Below are 23,550 nucleotides of genomic sequence, written 5' to 3'. Positions count from 1 at the left end.
CTCCTCCTCTTGAGTTCTAACAGCTGCCCCTCTTCCTTTAGACCTAAGATGGGTAATGGACCCCACTGTCAATGTCCCTGTGATACTACAGTGTCTCCTCTGATTTCTTTGTATTCTTCCTCCACTTCTGCAATCTGTCCTCTTTGCTATACTGTACTTAGTGTATCCACTCTGTTTCATATGTCTTCTACAGAAATCCTGGCTGAACATTTTATGATAGCGCTGCATACACTTTACCAATTGAACAGTTATGCTTTTTGTCCTATTCACAATCAGCCATGAGAAATATTTAGAGGCCATGACTCTTATGCCTACTCCTTCTTGCATAGTTAGTATCATTGTTAAACTCAGCAACCTGGGAGGCAATGGCCTGAGGCACACTCAGGTCTCTGCTTTGCTGTAAATCAGTTTGCACTCCTTTGCTTCCCTTGGACTTCTTTTGCAAAGAATGAGCTTATATCCTTTTGCTTCCCTTGGAGCAGAGTCTCAGGAATCCTGAGAAGGGAGGTACAGTTAAGCCTCTGGGATTCCACAACAGCTGCCAGCACTCTGGCTAGCGTGTATCTGCTCCTTAACTGTTTCCAAGCTGGAATGTTTCATACTGCCAGAGCTGGAAGTGTACATGGAAATCAACCAGCCCAGAGACTCTCAGAATCTCTAAGTGGGCTTCAGGGACATTCTTGGCAACCCCCCCAAATCCCCAGTTATATTAAACCTTAACTATTTAGGCACACTTTTTTCCCCCTTGGGAGAAGACATAGCTTTTCTCAAATTCTCCCAAAAGCTCATAACACAAAGAAAACCTAAACCTTGAAAGAAAGACAGGAGATTTTCTTCTTTTTAAAGACATAGATTTATTTATTTTTTACTCTTTTATATTATACTACTTTGCCTTTAATGTGCTGTGCACATAGCAGGCAACAAATAACTGTTATGTACAATAGATTACTGCAATAGGTCCTTCAAATGTGCTCTCTCATTTTTAATTTACCTTCCTAAACAGAACCTGGAGTTGTGTGGGGCCCAGGGCCAATCTTAGAGTTTAATGGTGCCAAGGGATCAGGCAGGGTTTTTCCACCCCAGTTCTTTCTGATGAATGGAGTTCTGTCTCTTCCCTGTTTCTCTGAGCCAACTTGTCCCCAGGGCCCTGTGGAAGGGCAGGTGTCAGTCCTGGGCATGGACTCAGCAGCCTAACTCCAGCACCTCTGCAGCTGTTCTAATGCCTAAGAGCTCTCCACTGGGGCTGATATAGACTGTTGGGAAAATGGCAAAAAAAATCTGAGAAAAAAAAAGTCCTTTCAGTACTGAGGGGTTACCAGACTTCCTAGTGTCTGGCATTACCTAAAATCATGTGATTCAATCATATACCAGTGCTTGATAAAATACAGTAGAATGCCTTATTTCTTTCTGTCTCCAATGTGTGCTTCCTCTTTTTTAAACCAGTGCTATCAGAAGGCTCCTACTGTATTTTCCTACCAAGGACTTCCCTGTCTACTGCAGAAAGGGCCTTTGCTGCTTGCCGCAAACACTCTGTGTATCAGACTGGAATAAGTATCAGCTGTGTCGCTAACTAGAAATGTGACCTGTAAAAATCACTTAACCTCAATGGCCTTTTTTTAACTTTTGCTTTATTTCCTAAAAAGGAGGCTAATGAACCAAATGAAGTAACGGAAGTACAAGCACTTGGCAAATGTAAACTAGCAACAGCTACATAACGCAACTGTGTCCTTTCATCATGCAGAGACAATTACTGTAAAGAGTGAAAAGGGGATAAGTTTGAGTGTCAATATCTCAACTGAAATCTGACTTCCTAGATTTCAGTTCTGAGGACATTTAAGAATGGGGTAAACAGAGTCACTGTTGGCTGTCAGGATAGGAAAACAAGTGGAAAGATCAATTGACCTTAAACACAATATATTCCTACATTTTCTTACAGTATTTTACTACGTGAGTCCTATGGGAAGGTTTTCTGAGGACCAGTAACTATATCAGTCAAAGACTGAGATCTAATATGCTGTAGTGTTGGGGGATCCGAGTGAGCTAGTTCAGTATTACTCGCCAGAGGAATAAGTAAATTTGCTACAGAAGGGTTTCGAATTCCCAGAGAATGATACAAATAGTGGGAAAAGGATATCAATTCCCTCCTCCACAATCAGCCATCAAGATTGCTGTTAAGGCCATGGGATGGGTCACAAGCTAAAACCTACCACTGCCATGATATAAAACGAGGGAAGTAAAAGACATGGACAGTGTTCTCAAGATATAGTTGAAGTGGTGGTGATGGCTCAGTGGTTAAGAGCACAGTCTTCTCTTTCAGAGGTCCTGAGTTCAATTCCCAGCAACCACATTGTGTTTCACAGCCATCTAATAAATACATTTTAAAAGCAGGTATAGTTGAAAGAGAGAGAAAGGAAAACAATCCATGGAAAGTGTAAGGTGCTTTGAAAAGTTTTTAGTTGAGAAAAGAATTGCATTGTTTTTAAGCAAGTGGTTGGAAAAACGACCCAATCTTTATGTCATAACTTTCTCTAAACTAGGCCCTCTCAGGATTACAAATGATTTGGTTCAACCAGATAGAAATTACCAATCAAATATACTAAGCACACAAAGAAAGAAATCACCATAAGGGAGAATTAAGGGAAACAACATATTTAGGTGCCATGTGTTTCAGACATTAGCACTATCAGAGACACAGCAGGAATTATTTTACTCTTAATTGGTCAAAGGTATAAAACAAAGAGACTACAAACCATGGGCCATTCTAGAAGCTGTGAAAGGAAAATGTTCAGAAAAGACTTACTCACCTTATGACCATTGAAGCTGATGTGTTTAAATGAAGCCAGAAAGTGAAACTGGATTGAACAATCTGCAAGTTGTTGATCTTGGCACGAGCAGCCTTGCTGGAGTGGGATGTAGATGGAAATGTGATTGCATTGGGTTGGGAGAAGAATTAGAAGTGGGGAAAAGAATATAACATTAGATACAGTCAGGAGGCAAAATTCTGAGTTCCATAATGTTTTTACGTGTGTATTTTATATTGTTTGGCCATATTCAACATCTATGACTGTCTTTTGTTCACCCTCAGTGTTCTTTACTGAGCACTTTCCTTTTCCTAAAGAGTCTTCCTCCTAGAAAGGTTTCAAAAACAATAAAAAAATGTAAAAATACAAGTATCATTGTTTCCATTTTCTCAAAGGCTTTAGGGAAGTGCAGATATTGAATAAAAAAAAATTGTGCCAAAAAAGAGGCATTTCCCTGGCCAAAGAAAAAGTTGTTGTGAAAAGCCCACAAGCAAAACTTCAAGATAATCCCAAGTAAAAGAGTTTGACAAGAAAACCTGGGTCACCTAGAAACGTTGCACAGTTTAAGAAGTGAAGTCGGTGTCAACCTCCGATCTGAGGCAGTCTAGAGCTGGCAGGCAGAAAATGTTCCAGGATGAAAGTGGCAGTCACTTCTAGAAAGCCTTACTGGTGATGTTTACCAAATCTTTCATTAACTCACTTTTCAAAGCTTGTCAGCCACACTCTATGGCCAGGGCACATTGTTGGCAAGAATGAGAAATCAATGAGGTGTGTCTGCCTTGCCACAGTGCCTCTTCCTCACCACTGGGGACAGCCCTCCCCATAGACATTCTTTGCCCTTTGCTTCACCCTGATTTCTACCAGGAGGCAATTAATTGGATGTTTTGTCTGTGTAGCAGGTTAGCATAATGGATTCAGGCAATTGTGCCGTGCAGCATTTTAGGAGGGGTAAAATAATTTATTATAGCCAATAAGATGTAGCTCTGTTTCTCTAAAGCTGTTAAAAAAAAATGGCATACTCCAGCTCTTGTGCTTTGTTCTCACAGCTACGTCTGCCTAGACCATCTCCTGTTTCCATCAACCAGTATCCGGTCTATGCTTCCAGACTCAGTTTGTGAGCTGTCTTCTTTGTCAAGTCTTTGTCAGCTTTCTGCATAAAACATTTTTATTGATATAAATAACCATTCACAGGATTCATAAACACATTTTATTCCAGTTTATCATGTACTTTGACCATATGTTTTTTTCACTGTCCCTCAGTAGTCACATTCTTTGTCCTGCATAGTCTCACTTTTACTTTCTTGTCATGTATATAAATGATTGTGGGAGGCCACAGTGAGTGATCTTTATTTTTGTTTCTTTGTCTTCTGTGCTTCCTCTTGCTCTTTCTGCCTCCATAGCAGTGCTAACAACAGCCTGCATTGTATTCTAATTATTTGTGTAGTTCACACGTGCTTATTATGTTGTCAACCATGAAGGCAGGAGCTCTTTATTGTTTGTCTCTGTAGTTCTCACACAGTTCCTTTTCTTTAGAAAGTGTTTAATGACCAATATGGGGGTATTGAGCTTTCACTAAAACTATTACACATGCCAAAAGTGAGTGTCACAGATTTATAAATATTCCTGAAGAACATTTCTTTCTGAAGAACTAGGTAAATGAATTATAGAATATGGTAGCAGCAGGCACATGCAAGAATAGCCATTGTCTGTAATATGTGGATAGAGAATCTAATCAACCCTAAATCAAGTCACAGAGGAATTTTCCATTTACAGCTAATAAACTCAGGTTGCTTCCACACAATGATTTGTTGTCTCAATTTATCCACATGTCCTTAGATATTTAAGACACTGGAAAATCCAAATAATTTATTATTTATGCTAATGTACAACCATGCTGGGGCATCCTTCTCCCTACACATTTTTTTTTTTGTAAAGCAAGAGCTTTGAGGTAATAGTTCAATGTTAAAGTGAGTTAATTTTGTTAGATTTTTGTGATGATAGCTGATTATAAAAATAGATGTCATGCTTATGTGATCTCTCCTCTGCCTTAAATACTCAAGTATGACTCATACTTGAGCTGATGTCAGCAAGACCTTTATGCTTTGAGGATGGAGTGATATCACAATGAGTATTCTGCTACTAAATTTGTTGACACTTTATTCTTAAAAAGATTGCCTCAGAAAGCTAATTAGAAAATTATGCATTTGAAGTGTGAGCCAAGGTGGACTTTGTGTCACCATAAAAATTTAAAAATCCGGATCAATTATTTCATTTGAGATTTGTTTCTTCTTTTAATGCAAGTCATCTTTTATTTTTAAATAATGGTAAATTAATATATGTACACAAAGTGGTTCTGTTTAAATAAATATATAATTTTTAACATGTAATTTTCTTATTTCTATAATTATTTTGTATACCTATGACCTTGGGATCTCCAAAAGATTCTTTTTTTGATTAAATTTTTATTTTTTATATTAGTTACAGTTTATTTACTTTGTATCCCAGCTGTAGCCCCCTCCCTCACAGGAACTCCACAAGGACCAAATATATTGGGGTACAAGGTTTTTTTTTTTCTCCAACCAAGGATCATGCATGGATATAACCTGGAACCCCTGCTCAGATGTACCCCATAGCAGCTCAGTATCCAAGTGGGTTTTATAGTAAGAGGAACAGGGACTGTTTCTTACATGAACTCAACGGCTGGCTCTTTGACACACACAACCCCCCCGAGGGAGGAGCAGCCTTGTTAGATCACAGAGGCGGACATTGCAGCCAGTCCTCACGAGACCTGATGAGCTAGGGTCAGATGGAAGGGGAAGAGGACCTCCCTTATCAGAGGACTTAGAAGAGGGCAGGGAGGAGATGACAGAGGGAGGGTGGGATTGAGATTTGCTTCTTATACGCCATTATTATTATCATTTTCTTTTATTTTATTCTTTCCTCCTTTCTCTTCTTAAAATTCTTCCTTATCCTTGTCTTTCCTTCCCACTACATACTTTGCGTTATTCTAATGGATAAGGTTTTTCTTGCCCATGGCTTAAAAATATGGTCAACAACAAAACTTCATTTTTTCAGCATGACAGTCTAATGTGTATTGGACATTGAATGAGACTAGAGTCCCCTGTCTGCAGTTTTATGGAGTTGTGTTCTCTCAAGCAATTGAATTATTTTGTTTTGAAATGAAGCAGGGATGGTGAGTGCTATTCCCAACTCTTTCATGAGCCAACTGTGTACCCTCGGGAAGCTTTAAATCCTTATGTATTGAGATTCTTAATTTTTAAGATAGAAAATGTTTTTTTTTCTCATCATATACAAATATGGGGGCTGCTGTGCCTCAATGCTGAAAGTATTTAGAAAAACTGGGAATCCACTATACAAGATGTGTTTGTCTATATTTCAAAATTGGGAGCAGGATCACACCAGAAACCTGATGCTGAACAGCTGGATTGCAACATGAATATGTTTGAAGCCAAAACACCATTGTGAGTTTGTCAAAAGCATAGGGAACACTGCATTTCTTATAAGATCCCCAAAGGGAAGGATAGCCAAAAGCTTTTTGCTAAGCCTGAGAGGAGGGGGAGAGATGGGCTTGGCAGAGAATGGATAAGAGCAAGTACCCTAGAAATCTGTACTGCTTTGTTATCCTAGAATAAGATCTCATGGCATGTGACTGGGAGGAAAAAAAAATCATCCATTAAATATTTCATTTTTCAACAACTAAGATAGCTCTGTGAAAAACAATGTCTCGATCTGTAGACATTTTCCCTTTCTTTTTCTGAAGTAACTTTAGTAACTTTTCAAAGTCTTTGAATGTTAAAGTCTGTTCTCATCTACAACTGATGTTTTCTTTCTATTTTTCTTTTATATTCATTAAAATTCTTTGAATGTTTCTCTTTTCTCTCTTTGGATGCAGTCTAAACAGAAACGACCTAGGCTAAATTTTTATTAGGCCATAAATTCTCAATTAGGATCCACAAGCAAATACAGAGGGAGGGATGAGCCGGGTGTGCAGTCCAGTGGGATGGGCTGGGTAAGTGTCCATGAAAGAACAATCAGGTCTTAAAAGGAAATGCTAATTCCTAAAAGATAAATAAGGATGTTCAAGAATCAGGTATTCTTCCCTCATGGACCAAAATGAAGGCAGCATTAATCAAGAAAACAATGCAGACCCATTCGGTGTATAAAAGTTCAAAGCTTTGGATTGTATTGATTCAGTATCCAAGACATTCTCAGGGTATCTAGCGTAGGTCTTTAAGCATCTAACTGAACTCTTTTATTGGAACTGATTCCAAGACTACATGAAAAATGCTTTTTGAACTAACTTTGTCAGCTGGAGACTGGGTCGCTTGGATATCATTGTTAATCAATAGTTTCCATGACTCCTATAGGTTCTCTTGTACTTGAAACTAAGATGAAAGGTGTTCTGTTTCAATGTCTGCCTTACTATCAGACTGTGAGCTCTGGGATGTCATATTCTGTGAGTCATATTCTTCCATCTCTCAATTTTTACCATCTATGTAAGTGTCCATATTACTAGATGGTAAAAGGCACATTGGATAGTTCTGTTCACTGAGATTTATCACTTTTTACCTGGGTAATTTACTTCTTACTTCTGAGTCTCAGGCTTCTCATCTCTAAAATAGTGATTACAACACTGTTTTCTGAGTCTGAAATGAGATGACGTATTTGGAAGTACTACGTCCCGTCTCAGAGTAAGCATTCAGTCAATAGTAGCTCTGGTTGTCATTACATAATTCCGTAGTAAATCAATGAAGGTAGACAAACCAGCTGCTAAAGGACATGGGTATATTTGATGAGGATGAGGCTCAGAACTAGGAAGAAGCTTAATAGGAATGACCTTGGCTGTCTTTCAACTCTCCTATACTTCCTGTAGCATGTTGGAGATGATTGGGGGCTTAGACAGTAAGAGGTAATCTTTAAATATTTCTCTTTTTGTGTAAGGCTTGCAATCATCTTGGCTGGGGAAAAAGAGGTTGAATAGATCTTGGGTGGAGAATGATGTTATTTATATAAATATTTTTTTTCCTAAATGTAACATACTGCTTTCTACATATAGCAAGCTGTTGTTAGTTTGTGAAGCCTGTGCCTTTGGAAAACCATTGCTAGCAGCTTGAATGAGATTCTTAAAACAATTAGAGGCTTTGAACACTTGCAAGCCAAGGATAGTTTGACTCCCTGGTTTCTCCTGGGGTTTGCCTGGTGTGCTGGATTGATTATCAGATATAATTAGGGAAGTTGAGAAGTGAAGAGCCACAGGGATCAAGATACTTGCCCAGGAACCTTCATTTCTTTGTTCAGAAGGGAACTGGGAGACTGCCTCCACTGTAAAAAAAAATTAAAAGTAGCTATGAGTATCACATTCAAAAGCAAGAAGGGTCCTGGGAACATGGTTTTATGGTACCCATTGCCGTTGATGAGGTTTAAACTGGTCAAGATAGATTTTCTTTGTTAGGTTTTCAGTGTGGAATGAAACTCTGGCACATTACTAAGTATTTTGTTTTAACTAAGAGAACAGTCTTTGTACATCTAAAAAACTATAAAAATAGTCTACCTTTAGTACACATGAATATGAAGAGAGGAGGTTTCAAGTTTGGGTCGGCTACAATGTTCATTCACCAGAAGCTGAAGACAATCTTTCTCACTTCCTTGTCCTAGACCTAAAATTTGCCTAGACTACAATTAGCTTGCTGACTTTCCTTCAGAGGGAACCATTCTGTTTGAGCATTATTTCACCCTTAGTCTTGATTATGTGGAAACAAGTTGACTATACATAAAACATGGAAAGGCAGTGAGACTTTCATGTTCACTCACTAGGGATCATTGTGCAGACTATGAATGTGGTTGATATTTTGAGAAAAGGAGTTGCCAGAGAGTTAGTAATGATGGTTTAGATGTAAAGTTATGTCCCTTGTCAGCATGACATGGAGTTATCATTATGAGGACATCAAGTACTAATCCAGTATTTCTGCTTTCTCCATAGGTCACCTGTCTACATGATTTCTTTGGTGATGATGATGTATTCATTGCTTGTGGTCCTGAAAAGTTCCGCTATGCTCAAGATGATTTTTCTTTGGATGAGAATGGTAAGTATGATCACAAGGCTTTGTTTTGCTTCTGTTCTTCTCATTTCCATCCCTTAGCATTTTCATGAGTTTATGTGGTCTTCAAAATATTAAAAAATGGTACCTGATAGGCTGATATTATTAGCATTTCTCCTTTGTATCTGTCTACATGACACACTAAGTGAAAGGTCAATTGGATCTCCCAAAAGTAAATCCTTCATACTACATCAGACTTTCCATTTACCTCAATAATGACCGTATTAATGGAAACATATACTGTATCATATGAGCTAACCTGCACCATCAAGAAAGAGCTTTCATAGTATGAACTACATATATATTGTACATACAGTTTTTTTCTAGTCATTCTCTTTATATGTTTCTTTTTAGAAAGTTTTTTTTCAATCCTATTCTTAGTGCTAACCCCCATTTTTACATTCTTGCATGCTACCCCATTCTCTATGCACTGTGATTCAGGATTCCAGAAGATTGCTTACCTCAAGAAAGACCTGAACATCTATTAGTTTAAGGTGCAGGTGTATAAAGTTATAAGTGAGCTAGGCCACACAGCAGAATTAGAATGGAATACAGATGGAAAGACATAGTAAAAACACATTTCCCTCTCAGGAGGAAAATGTAAGAAAACCAGAGTCTCATTAACAGACAACCCACAAACAATTAAGGCATAGTTCTTTGAAAAAGTGGCCATTTCTACAGCTTTTCTTTTAGAAAAGACAAATGATCATGAAATAGCTAACCAAACTCAGGCCCCATCCAATTTCCCATTCCCTCTGCATCTGCATATAATATATGGATATATATAATATATAAAATATATGGATATATATAATATATAATATATGCATCTGCATATAATTGATGGTGATGAATAAAGTTCATCAACCAAAATAAAAAGTGAAACAAATAAAAATGACCTGTCCACTCAATTCAGTTTCCTAAAAAGTTCAGTTGACCAAATTACCGCCCATCTGTCTTTTTAGTGTATGTTTAAGTAGGAGTCAACCAATCGGTCTCTAAACAGAAATTTGTCCTCCACCCTGTTTATTGATTCTACTTTTCTTTTTTTGATATAATTTTTTTTTTAAGATTTATTTATTATGTATATAGTATTCTGCCTGAATGTATGCATGTGAGCCAGAAGAGGGCACCAAATCTCATTGTAGATGGTTGTGAGCCACCATGTGGTTGCCGGGAATTGAACTCAGGACCTCTGGAAGAGCAACCAGTGCTCTTAACCTCTGAGCCATCTCTCCAGCCCCCTTTGATATAATTTTTGAATTTTTATATTAATTACAGTTTATTTACTTTATGTCCCAGCTGTAGCCCCCTCCCTCATTCCCTCCCAACCCCACCCTCCCTCCCTTATCTCTTCCTTGCCCTCTCTAAGTCCACTTATAGGGGAGGTCCTCCTCCCCTTCCATCTGACCCTAGCTTATCTGGTCTCACCAGGACTGGCTGCAATGTCCTCCTCTGTGACCTAGCTAGGCTGCTCCTCCCATGGGGGGTGGGGATGTCAAAGAGTTAGCCACAGGGTTCATGTCAGAGACAGTCCCTGTTCCCTTATTAGGATACCCACTTGGATACTGAGCTGCCATGGGCTACGTCTGAGCAGGGGTTCTAGGTTATATCCATGCATGGTCCCTGGTTGGAGAATCAGTCTCAGACAAGCCTCTGCCCAGATATATTTGGTCCTTGTGGAGCTCCTCTTCTCTCCAGGTCTTACTCTCTCTTCTTTCATATGATTCCCTGCACTCTGCCCAAAGTTTGGTTATGAGTCTCAGCATCTGCTGTGATAAATATGATTCTACTTTTCATCTCACAAAACAAAATTAAGAAACTGCAGCCACAAGGAGAGCAACAGAACCAGAAAATTTGAACACAGGAGTCTTCCCAGAGACTCATACTCCAACCAAGTACCAGGCATGGAGATAACCTAGAACCCCTGCACAGATGTATCCCATGGCAGTTCAGTGCCAAGTGGGTTACATAATATTGGGAAGAGGGACTGCCCTGACATGATCTGATTGGCCTGCTCCTTGATCACCTCCCCCTGGGGGGGAGCAGCCTCACCAGGCCACAGAAGATGACAATGCAGCCACTTCTGATGTGATCTAATAGACTAAGATCAGAAGGAAGGAGAGAGGGACCTCCCCTATCAGTGGACTTGGGGAGGGGCATGCGTGAAGAAGGCAGAGGGAGGGTGGGACCAGGAAGGGAGGACGGAGGGGCTTATGGGGGGATACAAAATGAATAAAATGTAAAAAAAAAATAAAGAAAGATAAAAAAAGAAAGAAATGAGATGGAGAAATGGATCACCAGTTAAAAGCATTTGTTGCTCTTGCTGAAGACTTAGGTCTAGTTTCCAGCACCCACAAAGTGATTCCATAAATCCAGTTCCAGCGGGTCCACCTTCTGACCTCTACTGGCAACAGGAACACATATAGTTCACATACATACATACATACATACATACATACGTACATACATACAAAAAATGAAAAACATATTGTAATCATAAGCCACTTATGTGCATTGGCCTGGGGGATATTCCTGTTTTGAGATGCTGAGAATCTCACTTCTTCCTTCTCCTAAGCTGCTCGTGTCCTTTCGTCCCCAGAATGCAGGGTTATGAAAGGTAATCCATCTGCCACAGCTGGCCCAAAAGCTTCCCCAACACCTCAAAAGGCATCTGCTAAGAGCCCAGGCCCAATGCGTCGCAGCAAGTCTCCTGCTGATTCAGGTAACGACCAAGACGGTGAGTGTTCTCCTATTGCTCATGTTGATTTCATTTATGGAGGCTGATGCCCTCTGCATTAGACAAATGATTTATTTCATGGTTACCAGTGTCCCCATGAGCACCAATTCTATTGTTTTAAAGGAACAGAAAATCTTGTTTGGAGACAAATTTATTTGTTCCTCAGGAGCTGTCCACCTTGCTTTTTGACACAGGTCGCTTGCTGGGATTTTGGGCTTGCTGATTTGGCTAGAAAGTACAGCATGTGCCAGGAATCATCCTATATATGCATCTCCTGTGCTAATAGTATAGGCACATGTACCACCACAGTGTCTTTTTAATATATAACTCTCTCTTTAGCTCTTTTGTCAAAGGACACAAAACAGCAAGATTCTATGAAATAATTATAATCAGTGGGCTGTCCTTTGTCAAACCTAAACAACCTTCCTTGGGCGTTTTGACCTTCCTGACAGACTAACTCTGTTTAGTAGAACTAATATGAACCATACCGCAGGTTTTGTATATTTATATTATATGCATTTTGAAAGTTGTATCATTAATTGCACAAAATAAAATAATTGGTTTCTTATGACATCACCACATACATATTGTTTAATTTAAATATTTAGAGGTCACATTTAAAAATTAAAAACAAACTTAACATAGATAGATTTTATTTTCTAATCCATTCAAAGGTAATAATTTCAACACATGATCAATATAAGAAATTGTTGTCATGCTTATCTTTGAAATTGCTCTTTATTTTATACTTAAACCTGATTAGCCACATTTCAATGTGACTAGTGACTCTACCAAGCACCATAAAATACCTTTCTTTAGCTGAGAGAGATTAGATTCAAGGTAACAATTCTTCACATGAATTAAATGCTGAGGATGTTGCAAAAATGTTTTCATCATTTCTGTTGTTCATCATAATAGCACTATGAATTAAATTACAAAAGGATAATTATCTAGGTTGGTATTTTTAATGTTGAGAGCCTGAGGTACAGTTCAGATTCTGAAGGTCTTCCTAATGTCACACAACTATTTAGTATCCAAGGACCAGAACCAGAACTCCTTACCTCTTAGCAGGCATTCTTTGTATTGTTTTATTTACATGAGACAGGGTATGGGATTCCCAGTGTATTGAATGCAAGAAGTTCTTGTGGATGGTCCTTGCTTCTCAGTGCCCTTTTCCCTGGCCTCATCTCCAGGCCAGGGGTACAGAAATGCCAAGAGATGTTGGGATGTTTTCTGGGTCATTACTTTGTGCTGAATTGAATGCAATGCCACAGGTAAGTCTGCGTTGATGTTCACAGCTAGTGGTCTGCTGTGAACAGATTCTATTAAGTCCCCTAATGTCACTCCAAGGTGAAATGAAATACTTGGTAGAGCAACAGAAAGATGAGAACGCCCTTCCCCCCCATTTCTCCTTCTTAAGGAAAATTCATTTGTATTAAAATATTGCAAGATTAACTATGGTTATATTAAAGTTGTAGACACTTGCCTGGCATAAGTGAAGCTCTAGGTTCCACCCATAAATATTGCAAGGTTGGGTAAATAAATGTGTTTTCCAACAAGGAAGACTCTTCCCCATTTTATTTAAAGAGTCCACAACTGTACAAATTTCAAGGTATAGAAAATAGACTTAAAATTCACATTTCAGCTTGTAATCTACAGTATCTCACAATCTATGTTTGAATTTGGCTTGAGAAACAGATCAATGAGCAAATCCCTGAAGCACTGTTGTTGGGCTCTCAGTTCTTGCTTTCTTGATGGATGAATCTGGAAAGAAGAACAAAGGCATTTCTGTTTAGCAGAAAAAAAGTTAACCAAAGCAATCCAGGCACAACACCCAAGGGCACTTTGAAATGGATATGTGATAACCATAGGCCTGTGTTTTGGCTTTGTTCTGAAGTAAGTCTTGGCCACCTTGGCTACTCTTGGATAGCCTTCCAGAAAAAAAAAAATCTATGCAAGTACAGAGGAATCGGTATATTTAGCCCAAAACAAAAGAAAGGCTAGATCATCTCACTATGTACAAATGTGGAACTGACCGAGTTATGGGTTGAGATCTCCCTCTGTAAGGTGATAACAAATGCAAGAAGATAGTAAATCATACAAGGACCACACAGTTGCAGATAAGAGGAAATTGTGGAAAACAGTCTGTGATCAAATTCTGAAGCTATGATTCATAAAGGAAGGGGTAGAGTCACATACTTTAGTTTAGGCAAATCTTTTCAAATCTATGTATCATTGTTGATTAAAGAGATATTAGTAACCATTAGGATCATGTGAAATCACATATGATAAAATGTCTCAAAAATAACTATACAACAACTAATAGTGGGTGAGCTGGAATTACTGGATTTGGGGGCAGGGCATGGGTAGGCTGAGATTACTTTTGGTGAGTGTTTCAGTATAAACATATGAAAACCAACAAGCTAGTTTTGAGTGTGTATTGGTATTACAATGGGTGAGCAGGCCAGGAGGAAGTGAATGAGCATTAATGTCAGTTTAATATCCAGGCATCATTGGTTAGAAGCAAGGCACATGCCAAGAGAACCTTCCTGTTCTGTGCCATTCTGTTCAAATAAACTTCAATTAAGAATATATCATAAAACTTGTATTACTCACTACTTAGACAACTCTTTAATCACACCCAGAGAACGTAGAGAAATGCATATATGGAGGGTATATTTTTGTGCTACTTCTGAAGTTGGTTGAAAAGAGTTTCTGAGGATAAGGAGAAAATGATCTGGAAGTTAAAGCATAGCTCCGATGCTCAGATCTGTAGCTGGTCTATGAAAACTGACACATGCAAATACTTGTGTCTAACAACATACTATCTTTTGGCACAGCTGCTGAGTTCACTTTCAGATAAGCATGCAAATAAATAAGGACAATTTTCATCGTGGACTAAAGGAGCTACCTTTTGTAGATGGGGAAAGTAGAATGTACAGAATAGATAGCAACCACATGGGACAAAATGCCCAAAATTAATCCAGGAATGTCTCATATCTCAAGTTAGACCATTTTCAGGGAGACTTTGCTGTGTCAGCTTACATAGGTCTCTATGATTCCTTCTCATTCTGGAAGCTTTTGCCAGGTTCTGCTGGGAAAGCCCTTGGGCAATGTAGACAGTCCCTTAACTCTTTCAACTATTAACTCCTTTATTTCCTTCCAACAGAGAATAAATTATTGTTCTGATTTGTTGTGGAACCTCAGACTATTGTCTTGCTTAGAGTGTGTCATTTACTTATCAGAAAACAAAATCTAGTGCTTAAACACTGTGTATCAAAATGTATATCAGACACTGGTAGCATTCTTTATTTGGGGGGATGGCTTACAGAATAAATTAACACATTATTTATATACCCTAGGGTCCTTTCTTTCCTTCCGCATTACCTTAATTGGAGCTATAAACACTACTTGGTTATAGCTATATATTTTAAGTTATGTCTGCTTTTACTCTGCATCCATCTCATCCCATCCTAGTCTTATTTCAGAGACTGGAGTAAGTCTTAAACTTAAAATTTCAGTTTAAAATGCTCCTGAGACTTTTCTTCAGGAGTCAAACCTAAACTTTAATTTAATTTTATTTTTTGACATGGATATTTATTTTATTTTATTTTTACTTTTAGGAAATTTAGCTTCTTTCTTTTCTTTTCTTTTCTTTCTTTTTTCTTCTTTTTTTTTGGTTCTATCAAGAGGTCATAGGTACTCTTTTTTTAATTCTTTCTTAATTACACTTTATTCACTTATCCCCCCTGTGGTTCCCTCCCTCCTCCAATCCCAATCCCAATTTTATAAACCCAGGACTACTGAATAGCTTCCCCAGCCCTTAAATTGTTGGAAAAGCCCAAAGATACTGTTAAATTGCTCACATTTTCCTTAAATTTGCAATCTTCAAATTGTCAAGTGCTGGGATCACAGGCCTATCACGCTACCCAAAGTCCACCCTAAATTCCTTACTAGGTCACACAAGAGACCCACCAAAATCTGGGTCATATCCTTAGTCTTCAGCTGTGTTTATTTGAACATTCTTCTTGCCCCCCTATCCTTGAGCCAATGTGAACTAGTGCTTTGGAAACATACTGTATTCTTTCATACCTTCTTGTCTTCTGGTGAAATTCTAATGCTTACAACACCTTTTCTTTCCTATTTGCTTAGTTAGTTTCAATTTATTTTCTTTTTTATATAATATTTTATTTTTATTTTTATTAATTACAGTTTATTCCCTTTGTATCTCACCAGTAGCTGCCTCCTTCATCTCCTCCCAATCCCATCCTCTCTCTCTCATCTCCTCCCAATCCCATCCTCTCTCTCTCTCTCATCTCCTCCCATCCCCCTCCTGCAAGTCCACTGAATAGGGGAGGTCCTCCTCCCTTTCCATCTGATCCTAGTCTATCAGGTCTCATCAGGAGTGGCTGTATTGTCTTCCTCTGTGGCCTGGTAAGGCTGTACCCCCATGGGGAGGAGGTGATCAAAGAGCCAGCCACTGAGTTCATACCAGAGACAGTCCCTGTTTGCACTACTAGGGAACCCATTTGGACACTGAGCTTCCATGGGCTACATTTGTGCAGGGGTTCTAAATTATCTCCATGATCAATTTATTTTCTTAAACATAGCTTAATTGATATGAACTTATTTAAAACACACATTAGATTTTAGTTAACTACAGAGTTTGCCATAATAATAATTTATTGTCAGAATAACTGGGACTCCAAAATAAAGTTCCCAACCATTAGCAAAAGCATTCTACTTCCTTCCACGTCTTTCCTCATCCAGGTTTTGGCAGTCATGAATCTACTTTTCAGTCTCTGGAAATTTACCTAGTCCAGATTCAGTTCTCAAATTACTTAGGTGTTGCTCCATATTTACTTCCAAGTCTCCTTATTTCATATTCTGTCTTTTGGGCTCTAAAGCCTTCATCTTCATACTTACTTTACCTAATCCTTACTTTCCTCTCCTTAGGAAGTTATGTATTCATTTCTCAAACCCCAATATTTAATATTTGCCTGGCTCATGGGTTAGCCATTGGCTAATGGTATAAATGAGAGGGATGAAAGCTTCTCAAGGACTAAATGAAAGATAATTGAATATACACATAAAATCAGTCAAGGGATGCCCAAGTGATCATTTTTTTTCAGCTCATTTGAACATGAATAATCTCTGCAATCTCTACAAACATGAACCTTCTTTGCTTCTGTTTCTTCCATTAATGAGTATGCTTTAAAAAGGAGGGAAACATTATTATAAGTTGTGGAGAGGAGGTATATCTTTAGGGAATATTCATGATACAGAAGTTTAAATCATATTCATGGAACTAACCACAATATTCTTAGACTATCTTTTTTCATAAGTGTTCTCTCTCCTTCTGCCCCACACCACTATATACCTCTGAGCTACTCCCATGTGTTTTAACAGCCTACTTCAGAATATCTTTCTAACAATATAGGTCCTATGATAAAAACATATTTCAGCATAAGAAAGCAGAACATCTCATGAAAAAAATTTAATTATCCCATTTTGATATAATGCCTTTTCTTGTATTTATATTAAAAGTGCTCATTATCAAAGAGCTAGAAAACATGTTGAAATTACAATGGGGTTACCGAGCTGTGAAAAACTCAGTCATCTCATTTCTATGATGTTTTGACAGGTTGGTGTTGCACCCTGATGTTCACCATGATCTAGAATTAATTTCCATTTCCCTATGCCTTTCACTGTGTTCTTGGTCTTTTATTCTATTCTCTTTTTCTTTCTTGCTTCCATTCCAGATCTCCCACTATCTATCTTTTGCTCCATTTTTTTTCCATTGAAGCTCTTCTTTAAAAATTACTTTCTGCTTCTCCAATTTACTTCAATCTTCTTTCTGACTAGTCTACTTTGTGTTTCTTTCCATTGTTTTCACCCTGGACACAGTAGGAAAGGGTTAAAGATTGATAGGTGGGTCTGTTCTAAATCATTTTCATTCAACTGACTCCAAAGGGGATATGTCCTAGCCCAAAGTACCCATATTTCTTTCCCTAAATATAAGGTACATACATTCTCTGTATCTTACCTTTCTTATCTCCAAACTTAAGGTAAAATAATACTTTATCAAACTGTCTCCCAGAGATGTGAGGATCAAACCTGGTACTTAATATGAAAGGTTTTGAAAAGAAGTAGGTCCCTGTCACTGAGAAGCACTGGGCAGGGTGAGGATTATGGATGCTTTGCTCTGTGCAGGACCACATTAACTGAGGATGGCAGTTTTTTGGGCATTTGAAGAACATGTTTCTTTTCAGTTTGGTTGGATTCCAACAAATCATTTGGTCGACTTTTTGCCTTGTTTGAATGTTCTTAGTGTCTTAGGAGGAGAGAACCTGCTCTTTTATATGCTGATGGTTTTTATTCTGTCCTTTTCTCTTGCCCCGGATTAGCAAATGGAACTTCCAGTAGTCAACTTTCTACACCCAAGTCGAAGCAGTCTCCTATCTCTACACCCACGAGCCCTGGAAGTCTGCGGAAGCACAAGGTATTATGTCTCTTATACCTTACTAAACCACTTTGCACTTACAGTTTCTTAAAAGGCTGGTTAGCATACCTCATTCATTGTATTTCAACAGCACTCTGAAGACAGAATTTTCTTCTATTGATACCGTTAAGTTGAAGTTCCAAGAACTCCAGCAGTGAAAAAGCCTTGAATCTGTTATATTGATTTCTCTAACCCTTGTTTTTAATATTTTTTTCAGTTAAATTTTAACATTTCTCCCAAAAGTGGTACCAAAATCTCAAATATTCTTTCTGAAGCAATGATAAAAATCAAAAGCAAACCATAACACTTATTTCACCAATTCCAACATAATAGCAAAGCTAATGCCAAGGGCTCCTGGTATGCAAAAAACTTTAGATTTAATAAACACTGCAAAAATTTACCTAGGATCAATTTCCAAGCATATTGCTTCCGAGAAAACTCTCTTATGTAGAGAATATGGAATGTTCACTGTTTTAAATTTCTTATACCTTAGATAGTATAGATGTGTTTTTCTCTGATCATCACACTGGAAAGCAAGTTCCACTAGGATTTTTTTGCTTACCGGCCCAAAAGTCCTGGTGTGAAATGCAAAATGGCAAAAGTCTCATCAGTATGTTCAACTCCATCATACAGTGACCAGAATGGAAGATTTTGTAGGCAGGAATATTTTATCACATTATTTCAATAATACTGTTAAGTTTTACATAGACAAGGGAACTGAAACCCAGCCAAATATCTAACTATCTTACTAGGGCAACAAAATTAGCAGCACAACTAGAATGCATGTCCCCACCAGTGCTATTCTAGAGTCATTTTACATTAGCTTTTGAGTTGATATTTTTTTAAATGTGGAAGTGGAAAAACTCATGAGACATCAACCTTGGACAAAGAACTACAGGCAACTAAGGAATGCTGAGAAAGAGAGAGAAACAGTCTTCCCCAGGGAGGAGCACACCAACTGGTTATTCAATACTAAATGGCCAGCCCTGAAAGCATACATAAAGGTAACATTACACAGGCTGAGCAGGTTGTATTTATGTATTTAGAAACAAACACACAGCCCTCGATGTGTAAATGTGTAATGACATCATGCTATAAACTTTAACTTGGTCACAGCACTAATTATTTGGACCATGGAAGTCAGCAAATAAATCAAGATTATCATTCCTCTCCCACTCCACAGAAAGTAAATTGCTAAATACTTAACAGAGACTCAGTGGGTAAAGAGATTTGTCTCAAAGCCTGGCAACTTTGGTTCAATACCCAGAATTCTCCATATGTGTGCTGTGGTGTAGGAAAATGTAAACACACACACACACACACACACACACACACACACACTATAACTTTAAAAATATTTTATAGTATACCAGTATCTGACATGTCATTATCTTTCTTACAGCATACTCTAGCTTCCTGTTTAATTGCCTTTGCTTGCCCTCTTATTGATAATGCCTGTTTCTTTCCTTTAACCACCCTTTTATTTCCCCTATTGATGAACTCAACTGTCTCTGTAGGCTTTGTTACTCAGAAGTTGTAAGATGTGTGAAAATCACTTTACAGTTGGTTTTTAGTTATTTCCTAAGTAGCAAAGTTTGTGAATATAAACTTTACAAGATGGAAACAAACCATCTCTGATGATGCAGTTTTCATGGAGACCCTTCAAGACTATGTTGCTTCTACCTTCACTCTATGACTTTCTGCAATTACTTTCATTTCTGGGATGTGCGTTCTATGCCAGGCCTTTCCATTGACTTTTCCCAGGGTCTCAGAGGCAGTCTGGGCATTTTCTCTGCACAATTGTATCATTCAGCCTCTCCCTGGCATGTACATCCAGCTCACTTAGGTTGAGGATCAATTCTTTGTAAACCATTCAGGTGAGTTTTGGTATTTTCAAATTGGTTGCTCCTGGTTGGACTTGTAGACACTTGTGGCTTGTTTATTTTTCACTAAGTTCTACACACAATTTCAGTCACTAAAGAACTAGACAAAGCTCATGGGTAGCAGCATTGTCAGAGCTGCACTGTTATCTTTGTGAAATTCTCAATGTATTGTATTGAGATTAATTTTTAAAACAGAAAAATGAACACAAGCTAATAAATTATATCATACTTTTCTAGACAAACTTTTAAAAATTATATGCGCTTAGATTTTTATTATAATACACTATTTAAAATATTTTTATCACTTCAAACTTGAAGAGGAGTTGTAGTAATAAAAATTCTCTTTATACACATTTATCAGTTATTTCTGTTTTGCTCCATTTATTTTTCTGTACTCTCATTTTTAGTTGTATATGAATGTAAAGGTTTTTTTTTTACTATTTTCTGAGTTATTTTAGATTAATTTGCAATATAATGAAATATCCAATGTACCTTTCCTAAGGACAAAGTGGTTTATAACCATGGTACAATTTTCAAAATCATGAGATTTAATAAACAAAGACATAAAAATGTTATAGTCTGTGTTCAAATTTTAGCAATTGCTTACATGACATTCTTTTTCTGGTCCAGGATCTAATCTAGGATCAAGTCTTACATTCATTTGACAATGTTTTTTTCTGAACATTGTCTTTCTTTCACCATTTTTAAATCTGGAAGAATTCCTGATATTTTTACCTTTCAGGACAGTACATTCTAGAAATGAAGATGTATGCCCCCTTCTGTGCATCCTACAGGAAGTAACGGCTTCATATTTACTTGGCCTGAAATAGAGATTGAGTTGACTTTTTGGGATAATCTAAAAGTTAGTTGTGACCTTACCTCAGTCCTTCCAAATCTCAGGTCTGAGCTTTGCATTTGTGCTTTCACCTTACTTGCTATTTGAGCCTTAGAACCATCAATGTCCCTGGGCAGTGGCCAGAGTAGATCTCATCTGGACTTCTGTCCAAGTGGACCTGAAAGGTGTGAGTCATGCTGGAGACAGGAAACAGGTGGCGGAGGCAATCACTTTTCTTCTGTGTAATTGGAAACAATCTTGAAGTCCTAGCATCCCCTTGGTAAATTTTGATGGCTGCGCTGGGCCTCTAAGCTGTAATCAGATGTTTGGCTTTTCTTAGGCAGCTCAAGGAGACTCCTCTAATGCAGCTGCAATGGGGTTAGCCAAAGTGCGCATACTCAAGTGCTGCAATGTGGACACACAGTACATCTTAAGGTCCTTAATGAGAACAACATTTTATTTTGTATTGCTATACTGTTTTAACCTTTCACAAGCCATGTTCTTACTTAGCCTTGTAATATCCCTGTGAAAGACAAAGAACAGTTGTATATGATTCCTATTTTACAGATGAGGGCAAAAGTTACAGAAATTAATGACAACCTCAGTATGATTTAACAACTATTTATTGAAGACTGTTTTTGGCGATAATACCTTGTTAAAGACATTTTAAAATATAGAAATATAGAAAAGCTCTTTGATTTAATTAAAGTGGTTTCCACTTTAGTGATTCCACCCATAATTCCAAAGTTGAAGAATTTTCTACAAAATGGAAATTAAAGGAAAATATATCTATTTGCAGATTTTTTTGCCCTCCTAGCAGTGTATAGAAAGAGTTTGATAAATACAGTAGCATCCTGACACTGAGATCACAAGCATAATTAGTTCAAATATAAATGGCTTTGGATAATACAAACAAGAATATAAAACAGGGTGGGAAGGACTTTTGATGGGAACTCAAGTAAGATGGGATCTGGCAAAGATTTTAGAGAAGTGCTAATTAACTGGGATCTTGAATAAGCTTTGAAAAGGCTGGTAAGGCAAACAGACTTGCAAACCTTAAAACATCAGTAAAAACAATGTTTTATGACCAAAAGTGCAGTGTTTGTTTGAAAAAAAGTAGCAAACCCTAAACCAGAAGCTAGGTTTTTCCAAAGTCCTTCCTGAATTCCTTTGGACTATAAGTTCCTTGTACCAAAGAGTAACTTTCTGTTTTTTTTTTTCTAATGCAATAGTATTGCCAGCACAGCTGTATTTGTTACAAACATTTTGTTCTGTAGGGCTCCAAGGGACTAAACAAATGAATTTCAGGTGGAAATTATTTGTATTGCATGTTTCTGTATTTCTACCTATCAATCAGCAAAAACAGAATGCTGAGGTAATTACTTTTTCTGATCATTGGTCTTCCCTTACAAAACGCCTCAGGCTTTGAATATGAAATGAATTGATAGAAGTATAGAAGTGGTTCATGCCTAGCTTTATTCCTATAGATTCTTTCCACAGCCCTAATCTTCACTCTTTCGAAGTCACAGCAATTACAAAAAGAGTTCTCACAATTCAACTCTTAGACCTCTCCTCATTTCTTATGAGGTAAACTCTGCAACGATAATTATTTACACCAAACAAGCTAAGAATTATAATTATATTAACATTTAAAAATAATTCTTGATAAAATTAGTTAAAACAATCAATGAAATTATATACCAGAAAGTATGCATTTAAACCAAAACCAAAATTGAATATGGAACAAAAGAGACAAGACAGAAAATAGGGGGATGCCTGATATAATTCCTATTTACTAGCAACTACTCTAAAGATTAGTAGATTAAGTGCTCAAATTAGGAGCTGTGATTGGCAGAATATTTTTTAATTCATGACCCATCTTTATGCTATCAAAATGGAAGCAATATAGACCAAAAACCATAAATATATAAAGAGTAAAATCACAGGAAAAAGGGAAGTTGAAAGATAGAGATCAAAAGATACAAAGTAACAGACAAGTTAGATGAAGAAATATATCCATCTAACATACATTGTAGATCTAACATACTAAAGTCGTGATGGCTATACAAATAGTAGGGGGAAAAATAAACTTAAATTTTGTTAGTAGGAAAAAAAAATTCCTGATGGTGAAAATGTTAATACTTGCAGAAAATGTGTTTATGAATATGTGTATGCTCCTTAAGAACATTACACCAGTAAATATGTAAGAAAAACTGATGGAACTCAGATAAGTAATCCAACTGTAATAACTAAAAGTTTCAACACCTCAAATGGACTAATGAATATAATCTTGAGATGGAAGGCCACTAAGTAAACTCTTTTAGGGCCCTGAGGTAGACTACAAAAATCTTTAACTGTCTTTCTAGTTCTAAAATCTTATGAACTATAAGACCAGTAACTGCATTTTGTTTTCTTCAGTTGTGTAAAAAGACAAGAAATGAGATTGATACTGCAAGTTAGTGAACTGTGTGGGTATTTCTCAGGAAGTACATAAATAATTTGAATTATATAAAGGCCACTTGGAAACTCTTACCCCATTGAAGCTCTGGGTCTCAACATTCATCTCTATGTTCAATTGTCTAATTGCTATCTTAATACAATCTAGATTAATAGCAACTTTATTTAAACACTGCCTAAATTGTTTGCTACAGAGTAGCACTGATTCTCTTC

The 23,550-nt window shown here is 37.5% G+C and overlaps 1 protein-coding gene across 3 annotated transcripts in view; it reads left to right on the top strand.

The window, feature by feature from the left end:
* Dcx (doublecortin) overlaps positions 1–23,550 on the top strand; it is a 77,963-nt gene that overhangs the window by 43,678 nt on the left and 10,735 nt on the right. For 2 of the 3 annotated variants that reach the window (XM_060374276.1, XM_060374277.1), the window contains exons 4-6: positions 8,803–8,905; positions 11,523–11,660; positions 18,068–18,162. In XM_060374276.1, coding sequence (XP_060230259.1) covers positions 8,803–8,905; positions 11,523–11,660; positions 18,068–18,162 — 336 coding nt within the window. The remainder of the gene's footprint in view (positions 1–8,802; positions 8,906–11,522; positions 11,661–18,067; positions 18,163–23,550) is intronic. The other variant, XM_060374278.1, reaches the window with a different exon arrangement.

The sequence above is a fragment of the Meriones unguiculatus genome, chromosome X (assembly GCF_030254825.1).
Source record: "Meriones unguiculatus strain TT.TT164.6M chromosome X, Bangor_MerUng_6.1, whole genome shotgun sequence".
NCBI lineage: Eukaryota > Metazoa > Chordata > Mammalia > Rodentia > Muridae > Meriones > Meriones unguiculatus.
The sequence above is the reverse complement of the archived record's forward strand: the minus strand, read 5'-3'. Positions and strand labels throughout refer to the sequence as shown.